The sequence below is a fragment of the Fundulus heteroclitus genome, chromosome 2, assembly GCF_011125445.2.
Source record: "Fundulus heteroclitus isolate FHET01 chromosome 2, MU-UCD_Fhet_4.1, whole genome shotgun sequence".
NCBI lineage: Eukaryota > Metazoa > Chordata > Actinopteri > Cyprinodontiformes > Fundulidae > Fundulus > Fundulus heteroclitus.
In genome coordinates, this window is record NC_046362.1 from 32,948,091 (window position 1) to 32,962,081 (window position 13,991).

At 42.9% G+C, this 13,991-nt stretch overlaps 1 protein-coding gene across 4 annotated transcripts in view; it reads right to left on the reverse strand.

Annotated features, from left to right (window-relative positions):
* The window catches only part of ambra1b (autophagy/beclin-1 regulator 1b), a 43,449-nt gene that overhangs the window by 9,253 nt on the left and 20,205 nt on the right, over positions 1–13,991 (reverse strand). For 2 of the 4 annotated variants that reach the window (XM_036125596.1, XM_036125587.1), the window contains 11 exons: positions 13,789–13,961; positions 12,812–12,878; positions 8,441–9,960; positions 8,166–8,252; positions 6,032–6,220; positions 4,393–4,473; positions 4,193–4,293; positions 3,712–3,822; positions 1,746–1,934; positions 1,519–1,673; positions 1,297–1,436 (listed from right to left, as the gene is read on the reverse strand). In XM_036125596.1, coding sequence (XP_035981489.1) covers positions 1,297–1,436; positions 1,519–1,673; positions 1,746–1,934; positions 3,712–3,822; positions 4,193–4,293; positions 4,393–4,473; positions 6,032–6,220; positions 8,166–8,252; positions 8,441–9,960; positions 12,812–12,878; positions 13,789–13,961 — 2,813 coding nt within the window. Of the gene's footprint in view, positions 1–1,296; positions 1,437–1,518; positions 1,674–1,745; positions 1,935–3,711; positions 3,823–4,192; positions 4,294–4,392; positions 4,474–6,031; positions 6,221–8,165; positions 8,295–8,440; positions 9,961–12,811; positions 12,879–13,788; positions 13,962–13,991 lie in introns of all 4 variants that reach the window. The other 2 variants (XM_036125593.1, XM_036125576.1) reach the window with 1 other exon arrangement.

Below are 13,991 nucleotides of genomic sequence, written 5' to 3' on the forward strand. Positions count from 1 at the left end.
TTCTCTAATTTCACCGTAATTAGACTGAAATGTTCTGACGAGTAATTTCCTGGTTGGAGTTGGTGGCTTGTTGTGCTAATTTACTCCATTCATCCTTCCAGGTATGTTTCACATTATACAGCCGATTGTGGATGCAGGTGTGTGATTTAATAAAACTGGCGTACCAGATTAAATGTCAGTTTTTAGTCTTGGATTGTGTGAAATAAATTTCTAAATAAATGCGACTTCTATACGTTTTTTCCTATTTATGACGCATTTTTGTACTGATGCGACTTACATCACGGAACAATTTATAGTCCGAAAAATACAGTATTTTTTTTTATAGGTTTTTTGAACAAAACCCAAAAAACAGCAAAAATAAAAACCATGAAAGATGTTAAGCGAGCTTCGATAACATCACTTTCAAAGTTCAGCCAACAGGAAGGAAAGAGAGAAGAGGCTTAGATGTTTGATCAGGAGTTTGGGTTCAGGATGCTCACATCATAGTGTGACATATAAAACGTTGGATGCAATTCCTTAAAAAAATTTATTTTTTGGGGGGGAATTTAGCACTGGGGGCTGATTTTTTCCACAGTTTTAGGTTAATTTGTTCACCCTGAACCCCTCTGGGACACCGGGACCCTGATCCAGACTAAATGAAGCATCTGATTCTAACCCAGCTGAGGGCCTGCCGCCCTAGGGCTGGGCGATATGGATTAAAAAATAATTCGAATTTATAATTCTTTTAAGATTTCATTTTTGGAAAATCTGGATTTTATTTTGCCAATACACTCATTGGGTTTCCATGAAGAGAACAGCATGTGATGCTGAATATATGTTTAGGCAAAATTATTGTCAAAATATTGTTAAGTGGAAACTTTTTTTTTACCATAATACGAGGTACTTCATTTACTTATTTACTTTTTCTTTTTTTAACTTAGTTTGAAGTTCACAAGTGCAGTGAAGCCTGTTCTTAGCTCAATGTGTAATACCACTAGCAGCAAATGTTTTGTTATATTTTCATTGTTTATAATGGCACGGCTGCCATCTTGTTTTACAAGCATGTTTCACAGCTTCATTTTAGTTGCACTTTGAATTCAGGTCAACTCCCTGACAAGATACTTGACATAAAAAGCAAGGTTTTGAAATAATTTCTTTAATTTCTTTTTATGAAACAAAAAGGAGGGAAAAAAATCGATTAATCGGATTTGGTATGATAAAATCGGAGATTTATTTTTTATTCCATATCGCCCAGCCCTAGCCACCACCACATTCATCTGGTTCTGACGGCGTCACACTTAGATGTGTTGGACTCACACGGGCCGGCAGATCACCAGGTCACCCTTGTTGGTGCCGTAGGCCAGACCCATGGCCGGGTCCGGCAGCCAGCGGGCCGAGTTGATGCTGACGTGGCGCCTCTGGTCCGGAGCCATGGGGTAAACCACGTTAAAGACCATCTGAAAGGCAGCAGAACCAGACCGGGGTTATGGCGTGGAGAAGGGGCTTCTCGCGGTGGCAGACGCAGAAACGTCAGCTCACCCTCATGGACGTCTCCCCTCCATGCGGCTGCTGCAGGCGGAACACCTGCGCCACCATGTGGTCGGTGGAGGGATGCAGGAGGATCCGCCGCGAGGCCAGGCCCACCATGACGTAGCATCCCATGGGAGACAGGCTGACGGAGATGGCGTTGGGACCTGTGGGGGGGGAGACATCGTTTAGAGGGCGGAGTCGGGAAGGAGTCAGCGGAGGATGGTGGCGAGCCGTACCGAATCTCTTGGTGTAGAGCATCTCTCCCAGGTTGGGTGGAGCCAGAGAGTAGATGGCCAGGATGCCCTCGTCGGGGAAGCCCCGCTGACTGCTGGGAATGAAAACTGCCAGCAGCTGGCCGTCTGCAGAGATGTCACAGCTGGCGTCGTTGTAGATTTTACAGTTGGGCACCAGAACGTTGACCGAGGCTGGAAGCAAAGGTCCAAACACGGCATCTGTTACCTCAAACTGCATTTGGTCCTGTGTGCAGCAGACTATAAGACTATAACTGCATATATGTGAACTGAATAGTAAAGTATCGCTTAATTCAGAGGTGTCAAACATACGGCCCGCGGGCCACCATTTTTTTTTTTTTTTTATCCAGTGTCCTGTCTGGCAATGTGGCAATAAGATGCCACAAAGAGCTCATCAGATTTGACTTTCACAAGTGGACAAGATAAAAGGAAGAGAATGATAAAACAATTATTGAAAAAAACATGTATTTCGTTTAATTGAAAATATGCAGTTCCTATATTGTCCACGAGGGGCGCTGTGTTTTAATTAGCAGATTAAGCTTCAGGTGTGGAAAAATTCAAATCATTTCTTAATTTTTATCTGTTTGATGTATTTTGTCATGCAGAACAGTGTTTTTAAGTTCCAAAAAATGTGAATAAATGTTTTTCAACATTGTATAATCACTGTGATCAGGTTATTCATAATATATTGTGTAAATAATGACAACGAGTCGTCCATCCGTTGTGAACTTTCACCCCCAACCCACAAAAAATTCAAGGAATTCTTCAAGGACAAGGTGTTTTTTTTGTCTGTTTTCAAGAACTTTCAAGGGCCTTGAATTTATTTTTTCAGATTCACAAACTTTCAAGGATTTCAAGGACCCGTGGGAACCCTGAAATATGTGAACTGAATAGTGAAGTATCTCTTAATTATTACTTGAGAATGCACTATTTCAATTTGTGAGTAGTTAATTAACATATTTACTGTATGAAAGTGAGAATTAATGTAATAGATATGAATGTAATAACTTAATGGGAATGATTTCTGATGACATCTATAATAATGTCTACAATGTTTAACTGTTAAGTGATTCTTGTTTTGTCTTGCGGACCCCGGGAAGACTTGCTCGTCCCACTTTTGGTGAAAGCTAATGGGGATCGTTTTAACAATAAACAATAAATAACAACAAGGGATTAAATTAAATTAAGGGAATGAGAACGGGAACCACATCTCCCCTCCACTGGACTCAAAGTGAAAGATTTTATTTAATTAGAAAGATGACAGAAACCTCAGAGGTTAGAAAAATAGGGCTGGACGATAATTCAATAATGATTTATATCGATTGATAGACGAATATCGATGATAGAAAAGGGTAAATAAAAACTTCAGTAGAATAACAGTTTTCTTTCCTTTTGCATTCTAGCCATGTAGGTTAATATTACAGTCATTACATCCTCCCAACCAATCACAACGCATACCCAGGAACCAAGCTCCGCCCCTTCAAAGAGTTCAGAGAGCACGCGTTCTTTGTTCTTTTTTAAAAACTGGCAGTTTTGGTAAAAAGTTGGTTGAATAAAGGGTTGAGTTTGAATTCAGTTTTTCTGTGTTTATCTAAAAATAGGTTGCTAACCAACAGCATAAAATCACCAGGGCTGTGTTTAAAAGATATGTTTTGAATTTGTTGATAATTATCGATATCGATCAAATAGATTTTTATTTTATCTATGTACTTTTTTTTTTAATCTTCCAACCCTATTAGAAAACATGCAGAAAAAGGGATATTTGGAAATTATGCTGGAAGAATTGCTTCCTGCGTTACTGTAATCATAATTAACTAAATTAACTAAAATGAGCCCAACCAGCTGCTATAAAGAGAAACTAATAGACATTAAAAAAAAAAAAAGATCCGAAGAACCGGATCACTGACTGCCCTCTAAGAACCGGTCCCAGGGGACTGAGGAGCTGTCGCACCGTTACTGATCTCCGGGAGGTCAAACTTGGTGAAGTCCCACCACTGCAGACGGTACGTGGTGTTGGCGATGTTGCTGGCGACCGCAGACTGACCTTCTCCTATGGAAGCTCCTGAGGACGGAGCACAAAGACAGATCTAAATTCACTGCAAAAACGGATCTAAAAATAAGTAAAATATTCTTAAAGTTAGCGTATTTATGCTTGATTTGAGCAGGTAAATAAGATCTGCCAATGGAATGAGTATTTTGTCCCCTAAAATAAGATAATTAGATATACTGCACTTGAAATAAGATGATGAAGATGAATTGTTCCTGTTTTACGTCCAAAAATCTTATTCCATTGGCAAATCATCTTATTTACCTGCTCCAATCAAGGACAAATACACCCATTTTAAGAACATTTTACGTATTTCTAGTTCTGTTTTTGCTGCAAATATCAGCCAGCGGTGAGTGACTAAAGCTTTTAAACAGATCTCGTTTACCGGCAAGAACTCTGTTGACAGAGGAGTGTGTGGCCAGGCCGGGCTGCCCTCGTTCGTGGAAGATCCCAGCGTACGGCAGGTACTCCGGCAGGAGGAAACGTCTGCAGGACCACGGGGTTAAAAAGGAGAGATTAAACCAAATCAGTTCAGCCTGAACTGAAACTAAATGAAAATATGGTTTGGTTTTATTACGGTCTCACCGTGGGACGAACCTTCCCAGCGAGGGAGCAGACATCCTGGCGTTCCTTGGCGTCCTGTGTCTCGCTCTTTCGCCGGTATCACTGGAAGAAAGGAAGCGGAAAAGTTTCGTCTTAATTCCTTAAACTGTTTGTGAAAAAAAAACAAAAACAAAAAAACAAGCAGGTGGAGTTCCTGCAGCGACACTAAACCAGGGCTGCAGCCGTCACAGCGGCTTCCATGAAAAACGAGTTCATCTAAAATATCCAGATCCACTAAAACACATTAAGCTCTTTGTGACCCCAAGCAGGACCTGATTTTTCTACGACTCCATTGCCAGGGTTCCTTCACATTTTTCCATTTTAAACTTTACAAAATTTAGACTCAAATGACTTGCAGTTTTTCTTACATTCTGGACATTTAATTACAAAATATTCACATTGAACTGCCTAATTAGTTGTGGTATCTGTAGGCCTAAATCACAGAACTGCCGCCTCCTGCTAAGGAACCTCTGGAGCTGCTCGCCGCTTTAAATAAACTATAAACTGCAGTGACTCAGTGAACCAATCCTGGACTGAACGGCCCAGAAGCGACTGCATCATTCTAGCTGCTGTTAAAAAAACGAAATTTTATGACCCTGAGACCACAGAGCAGCTTAAAACCAGCGTGTTTTCAGTGCCTGAAGCTCTGACTCTGGACTAGGGCTGGATGATAATTCAATGACAATATATATATCGATCGATAGACGTATATCAATGATAGAAAAAAAAGGGTAAATAAATAGTTTAATAGAATAAGTTTTCTATCCTTATGCCTTCTATCCATGTAGGTTAATATTACAGTCATTACATCCTCCCAACCAATCACAAACGCAGACCAAGGAACCAAGCTCCGCCCCCTTCAAAGAGTTCAGAGAGCACGCGCTCTTATTTATTTATTTTTTTAAACTTACAGTTTTGGTCAAAAGTTGGTTGAATAAAGGGTTGAGTTTGAAATCAGTGTTTGTGTGTCTGTATCTAAAAATAGGTTGCTAAGCAACAGCATAGAATGGCCAGGGCTGCACTTAAAATATATCTTCTGAATTTGTTGATACACTGCAAAAACAGATCTAAAAATAAGTAAAATGTTCTTAAAGTTAGTGTATTTATCTTTGATTTGGGCAGGTAAATAAGATTATCTGCCAATGGAATGAGTATTTTGACCCCTAAAATAGTTAATTAGACATCCTGCACTTGAAATAAGACGATGGAGATAAATTGTTCCTTTTTTAGGTGCAAAAATCTTATTCCATTGGCAAATCATCTTTTTTACCTGCTCAAATCAAGGACAAATACACTAATTTTAAGAACATTTTACTTATTTCTAGTTCCGTTTTTGCAGTGTAATTATCGACATCGATCAATATGGCTTTTATTTTATCGATATGTTTTTTCCTGTATCGTCCAGCAAGTTTGAAGAGATGCTGCAGTTCTAGCTTGGAAAGAAACATTTAGGGCTGAACTATAAAAATCGTTATAAAGTGATTGTATAATCAACTTTAATATGATTTCTATTTTATCAATATGCTTTTTTTCTCCCTATATCGCTCAGCCCAACCCTGGACCTTCTGCCACCTCAGCTCTGCCCTCCCGCTGAGACGGTAAAGACGGAGACGGCGCTTACTCCAGCTCCTCAAAGTCCACGTCGCTGCTGTCCATTGAGCTGGACGGGTTGGGGGCGGGGCTGTCGGAGGACGTGGACATGGTGCGCATGCGGTGGTTCTGCTGGTAGCGCAGGGAACGCTGGCGAATGCTGTCCCGTCTGGACAGATACTGGATCATCCTCTGGGCGTAGTACGCTGCAGGAGAGAGCCTGCGGAGCAAAGAGAGAACGGGTCAGGTCACATGGCTGCAAACGCTTTCCCTCTGCAGCCAATCAGAGCAGAGGGTTCCCGTCTATGAAGAACTGACTGGGTGGGTTTTAAAGGAGAAGTCCGGTCAGCAAGGAAGAATCAATGGATCATTATCTAAACCTAAAACTAATATGTTCGCTGTGATTTAATGAATTTAGCGTTAATCAGTAAAAAAAATAAAAGTATTAATTGTTGTCGCGATCACTAAGTCTGGGAGTGGCCATTAATAACTAAATATAGTAACACCTCACTCCTGACGTCTTCTGGCAGTGACGTCACGGTGCGGTAAGCCGAGGGCCGTTCTCCGCGCTTTACAAGCAAATTCAATAAGAACTATTATACACGCCTGCAATCAACAACAATTATTTCGGATTTCCAGAGGACTTCACCACTGAAATTGGTGAGAGCAATTGTTAAAGCGACAATGCCCACATGCATGGCAGCTGGATGTTGCAATACGTCGGGTAAAAGTAAAAACAATATTAATTATTTCCAAGTCATGATCCACCACGAGTTCATCATTGGATTGCCAACTTGAAGAGGGAGGATTTGCCAACAAACTTCTGGCCAGAGAAAAAACACGTCATCTGTATACACTGCAAAAAGGGAACTAAAAGGAAGTGTAATTTTCTTAAAATTAGTATATTTTTCCTTGATTTGAGCAGCTAAATAAGACTATTTGTCAATGGAATGAGTATTTTTACCCCTAAAATAAGATAATTAGACATCCTGCACCCAAAATAAGATGATGGAGATGAACTGTTCTTATTTTAAAAATAGTCTTATTTAGCTGCTCAAATCAAAGAAAAATCTACTAATTTCAAGAAAATTGCATTTATTTTTAGTTCCCTTTTTGCAGTGATAGCCAACATAAATCCACGGAACTCCCATCGCTGTTGCTATTTAATCCGTTACTCTCTGCTGCGCATAATAGTGCGTTGTGACAAACACCAGATTCAGCCTTGGGACTAGCAGCCGATACTGAACCATGACGTCACAAACTGGGAGGTGGCAGTACTGTTCTTGACCAACATGGATGCCTCCAGTAAAGCACATTCAAATGAAAATTAAAAAGAACGTATCATTTATTGAACAGCATGTAATAATTAGGGCTGAACAATTAATCGCATTTTCAATATAATCGCGATTTAAAAAAATGCAATTTCCAAATCGCAGAGGTCTGCAATTTTTGGCTATGTAACAATTAGGGAATTAGACACGTCCATTAGGTGTTGGTAAAATGTTTAAAGTGGGTTTGCCTCCACATGGAAGGGAAGACAGCTGCAGCAGTGAGATAATCTAATTTTATTACTTGTTTTAGAGTTTATATAATCATACATAGCATTAAGTACTGGTCAATCAGTTTAATACATAGACTTGCTTGTTGGTTGCACTTTAAGTTCAACAAGGATTGATGTCCAAATCAACTAAAAGCTGTTCTCTTGAAATATATTCTGATTAATAGAAACATTAAAAGTTCTTGTTTTAAAAGAGTCCTTGTTTACAAACATCTTTATTTAGACGCCATTTTTATTGCTTGTGGTTAATGCGGAGAAAAGTCAAAATTGCAATTTTGGTTGAAATACATCGTAGGCAGAACGCAATCATTTCTGCTCCGAGTTTAGATGCTGTGGGTGTTTTAACAACTAATCTGCACAGCGAGGAAACAAAATGATTTGTTGTTTGTATATGTTTAAAAAGACATGATAAATTAAACTGGAAAAAAAAAAAAATCGCATTAAATCGCAATTAGATTATTTTCCAAAATCGTTCAGCCCTAGTAATAATTTTATATATATTTCAGAAGTCTGAATTCTGAATATGACCGGACTTCTCCTTTAATCGCGCTCTCAGAAACTGAACCGGGGGAATAAATCGTCTCTAAGCCCCGCCGGGGCGGCTCACCTGGCCGGGTCCGGGTAGATGGGATGGTCTCTGGAGCCGGACATGTCGTAGCGCGACAGCGACAACAGGGACGACTCCAGCAGCCGCCTGTGGGGAACAGACCGTTGGAGGACTGTTAGCGCAGGATGTCTGCAGTCAGGAGGAAGCTCAATGTAAGACTTCTTGTTTTTTTTTTTTAAATAAAGGCATTCGTGATTTAATACAGAATAAAGGTCTGGAAAGAAGCGACACTTTCAGGACTTAAACAGTTTTAACTGAGGAGAACTTTCCGTTACCTCCTCAGCGAGTCCTCGTCGGGGGGGTCGACAGGCATTTCTTGGCTTAAGGCCTCTGGTGGCTCCGCGGTCCGGCTGCCGGTGGCCTGCCGGTACACTCGCTCCCACTGCGCCGTGTCCTGGTTGTAGACCAAACCCACCGTCTGCTCACTGGCCTGGCTGGGAGGAGGCGCTAGCGGGAAGGCCACTGCTCCTCCTGCTCCTCCCGCGGGGAGAGGCGGCTGCTCGCTGGGCTCCGGAGCCGCCCTCCTCTCCTGGGTCTGGGCGTCCAGCGTTCTCCTGCTGTCGTCCGGCTGCCAAGAGGCGGCGGGCGAGGGGAAGGAGGAGGAAGAGGAGGAGGGCTCCATGGAGGAGGAGGAGGAGGAGGTGGAGGAGGTCTGGTGCGTGCGCTCCCAGCGCTGAGAGTCCTGGTTGAAGGTGAGCAGGTTGTGGCAGGCCCGGCAGCGGTTCAGGTGGCCCCGGGAGGCCGGGGGCGGGACGTTGTTCTCCAAGCTGTGGGAGGCGGGGGGCGGCGGGGGAGGCGGCTGGTAGTGGATGATGGTCGGGGAGGTAGAGGAGGACGAGGAGGACTGGCCCGGCCTCTCCGGGTCCATGTTGTTGTTCAGCAGCTCCTGGCTCGGCTCCTGGCCCCCGTCTGCCACGCCGCCGCCCAGCGACGGGTCGATGTCGATGCGGTCGATCTCCAGGAAGTAGCGGCTCAGGTTGCACTGCAGGACGTTGCGGAAGGAGGCGGAGGAGCTCCGGGAGCCGTCCCAGAACGGGTGGTGCCCGCTGCTGGTGCCGGCCGAGTCCCGGGTCCCGGACTCGCCCTGCGGGGGGAAACCCCGGCCCTCCGAGGCAGAGGTGTAGAGGGGCGACTGCGACGAGCCGTCCTGCTGACGGAGCACCGACAGGAGGCTGACGGAGGAGGAGGAGGAGGTCCGGGGGGGCAGCATGGAGGGACCCACCCCCCCGCCGTCCCTCATGTTGAGCAGGCTGCGGGTCCAGTCGGGCCCGGGCCTGGGCGCGGGCAGCGGCTCGATGATGTTCGGCATGATGGGGTTCAGGGAGGCGCCGGCGCTGTAGTAGACGGAGGTGAAGGCGGAGGCGCGCTCCGACGGCTGCCGGGGCTCCGTGCGCGCCGAGGAGAAGGTGGAGGCCGTGGAGAGCGTGGGGGTCTCCGACGACACCCTGGGGTCCGACGGCGCCGAGGTGGAAGCGCCGGAGGGCAGGCAGCGCTTGCGGCTGACGGAGCAGCGGGTGCACACGCACACCATGCCCAGGTGCTGGGTGCAGCCGGGGACGGAGGGGCCGCCGGGCATGCTGGGAGCCTCGGCGGCCGCGCCGGGGCCGTCGGCGGGAGGCCGCAGCTGCCGAGGCTCCCCTCCCACGTTAGGCCCCGGCGAGCGGGACGAAGACAGGATATGGAGGAAGTTGTGGAGGATGGGCGTGCGGCGAACCGGCGGGGAGGGCAGGAAGGAGCGCTGGCGGAAGTGAGGCATCTCCACGCTGTCCATGGGAACCTCAGAGTCCTCCTCGTTCTGGAGACAGAGGAGACTCGTTAAAGGACGGAAAGACGTTGGAGCACAGGTAGTTTCAGGTCTAAGAAATTTATCGGTAAATCAACAGTATGCGAAGGTTAAAAAAGATAAATGCTGAGGCGTTGTAGTCCAGGTTCACAGCCAACGAGCTACAAACTCCCATCACTGTCAAACGTGTCGGGATTCTCCAGAGAATCAGGATTTACACTTTTTATTATAAAAAAAAATCACCAACTCTTCCCAACTGAAACGTTTCCTGACTGCGTATTCTTCTGCTTAATAATATATAAAAATTATAAATTGACAGCAGGTGTTTCTTGAGAGGACAAAGATGCTTTGCTCTAGGGCTGGGCGATAAATCGATTTAATCGATTAATTTGAATTTACAATTCTTTAAGATTTCGCTTTTGGAAAATCTGGATTTTATTTTGCCAATACACTCATTGGGTTTCCATGAAGGGAACAGCATGTGATGCTGAATATATGTTTAGGCAAATGTATTGTCAAAATATTGTTAAGTAGAAACTTTTTTTTACCATAATACGAGGTACTTCATTTACTTATTTACTTTTTTTTTTTTTTACTTAGTTTGAAGTTCACAAGTGCAGTGAAGCCTGTTCTTAGCTTAATGTGTAATACCACTAGCAGCAAATGTTTTGTTATATTTTCATTGTTTATAATGGCACGGCTGCCATCTTGTTTTACAAGCATGTTTCACAGCTTGTTTTTAGTTGCACTTTGAATTCAGGTCAACTCCCTAACGAAAAGCTTAAAATAAAAAGCAAGGTTTTAAAATAATTTCTTTAATTTCTTTTTATGAAACAAAAAGGAGGAAAAAAATTGATTAATCGGATTTGGTATGATAAAATCGGAGATTTATTTTTTAATCCATATCGCCCAGCCTTACTTTGCTCATGTTCCTTATGTTAAAAAAAAAAACCAAACAAACCCTGCAATGTTTTCTAAGATGATTTCCTTAAAATCTTAAATTCAAAACTTGTTGTGAAGCTTGAAAGAAAAAAAAAAAAGGTGGAAATGAGGCAAACTGTGCTAAAAATGCAGTTTGTAATGTTGGCCCGTTTTACCTGCTGCTGACCCGGTATAAATACTGAAGAACCTTTTTTTCCAGGAACCAGAGTTGTTCTTCTGGGCCATTATTAGGATGGAGGTTTTTGGAGTACAACACATTTTAAACTACTTTAATTTATAACATAATTTAGTCACGTCGTTTCAAATGACAGCACAGGTCACAGTTAATTTTATCTATCAGAATTTTAAAGCTTTTCAGTTCGTTTCCCATTGAAATCATTTAGTTCTGCTCTATATAAAGTGGAACTGCAATGCTTTGGTCTGAACGCCTCGTTGTTGTTGCCCCACAGCCTCTTTTTGCCGTTGCTCTGAGGTCCCGGTGCAGTTTCTATGAATGCAAATGAGCCACTTTACACCCTGACGCGAACCTTACTGTGACTTTATTGCCGAAAAGACAAATCAGGAAGAGACAAAACTGAACGGATGGAAAAATATGACACAAACAGAAAATATAACGACATCTACGCGGCTCCTGGAGAGACTAAAGTCCACTTTTCTGCACTTCTAGACACAACAAAATGCAGTTAAGAGCTAAAAAAGAGGATTTTGCAGGTTTCCCGTTTAAAATCATGAACTTTACGTTTACAGCCCTCTGTGGGAGAAAGAAACTTAATATTTCTCTCAAAACTGCTGTTTATTAAGTGCCTGCAGTTAATTGATCCAAGTTGCCCAGTCCTGTAATAAAAATTAAATGACAATAAGATGACCATTGACTCTGAACGGATGTTTTAGAAACGTAGGACCTTAACAATCTGGTTTTTGCTGCTTAGGACACGTAGTTATGGCTTTATTTAGCAAATATCTGTGAATGTTACAATTCTGTGCCTCAATCAGTGGCACAGAATTTTCTTTTATTGAAAATCTACTTCCCCACTCTCACACTTAGCTGCTAAGTTAAACCTTGGCTTCATCGTGAGGAGCTACATCTCAGAGTTTGGCCCCTCAGACAGAAAACGCTCTCATAAAACAGCTAAAAAAATGTTTATAATTTTGCGCTTACTCTTTAATGTGTGCATTTCCACTGTATGGTGCAGAACTGGGCTGTTCATGTAACCCTGAAGCAGGAGTGATGCTGCTTTGCTAACTGATTAAAACTAAATTAAGTTTTGTTCAGATGCAAAGTCCGTGTGTGAGAGACGCTTTAATCATGAAAATAAAAGCCCTGATTTTTTAGCAAAAACACACAATTTAAGACCTTGAAAAGACACATTATAACTTCTGTAAACTCAATCCCATCTTTGCACAGGGATGCAACTAACAAACTTCAAAATTTATTTCTCCAACACAGATCTGTTTATGCGCTGACATCCTAAGCGGTGGACATAAAAAACATGTAAATATCTGATAGAAACAGATTAATACTTCCTCTTCAAAGTCAGAGGAAGTATTAATATTGAAAGATTTTTAATAATTACAGCCTATATGAGGTGTTCTGGCGCAGCAGCCTCGTCTCCTTTTACATTTCAAGTCTGTCAATAATTTACATTTCTTGTAACTGTGACATTTCACAGTTAAAAAGTATTATTTTCTGACACATTTAAACAGGGCGTAAAAGTAGTCAAAGTCCAAAAGAAGAACCAATAAAGATGTTCAGAAAACTCTGAGAACCACTAATTAAGACTATTTTAAAGACACCAGGAGTGTCTGAATCGCGGAAAGGAAATGTGAATAACCGAGACCCGGATCTGGAAATCTAAACAAGTTTACAAAAGTTTGGCGCGACACAAAATGTAAAAACTTTAGGAGCGGGGCCACAACTTACCTGCTGATTAGACGGATTCACAATCGCTGTGAGCAGGTTGTGACCCAGAGGATCAAATCTCACCAACCTACAAACAGGAAAAGAACAACACTTTAGTTTTTACACCAACCTCTTTCTAAATGTGGGCTTTTGTGAACTTTTCAGTAAAACTTTGTAGAAAACAGCAAAGGAAATACTCAAAGCGTTGCACCGCTAGCCAGATGGTTTCAGCTCAATTTAACAATAAAAAAAAAAAAAAACTTGTTAAAATTTCCTCCCAAATAGCAATTTGTAATCTGTTCACTACATGTAAGAAATTATTAGGTTCTAATAACATTTTTGCAGACCTGTCCCCTTTAGTGAAAATTTGGTCATAGAAACAGCTTCTTATTGCTTTAAGGCACAGGTGTCAAACTCAAGGCCCGCGGGCCAAATCCGGCCCGTCAAGGCAATTTATCTGGCCCTCAAGAGCCAAAAAAGGCATATCATGTCATAAAGTAGAGGCTTATATCCTTTTAAAGTGTATAAAGTGGCTAAAACTGTGCCTCCTGTAGCAAATGTTGATTTTTTTTACTGTGTAGTAACAGCCTCCTGCCACTAGATGTCAGTTTTCCCACAACACATTAAAACAACCCAGAAATGTCCAAAAAGAGAAAAAGTGATGCAGAATGATGAGTTTGAAGTGTAATTCACCACAATATCAACTTTTTTTTCATATTAACCTGTATAAACTGGGCCTAAGGTTGCTACTTTTATGTTACTGTGCATTTTTTTATACTTCTATGTGAACTGGAATGAAATTATGAAATGAAAAGTATCATCTATACATGTGTAACCGGCCCTTTTAATGACTTCATGACGCCAAAGTGGCCCCGTATAGAAATGAGTTTGACACCCCTGCTTTAAGGCTTTGTGTGAGCCACAGTTCTGGGGCTTTAATCATCACGGTGGGGAAGATCAGCGCCAGTTCAGCCACACGGCGGCGCTCTGCGACCCACCTGACTCTTTCCGTGTCGCTGCCCGTCTTGACCACGGCGAAGGGCTCCGGGCGGCTCCAGTCCCAGAAGTGCAGCTCGTTGTTGGTGGCGATCAGGAGGAGCTGAGCAGTCGGGTGGAAGGCCAGAGAGGCGATGGCAACGTTGCTCTCTGTGAACCAGCTCTCGCTGCCGCCCTGCAAACCAGGCGCAGCGCCCAGTTAAAC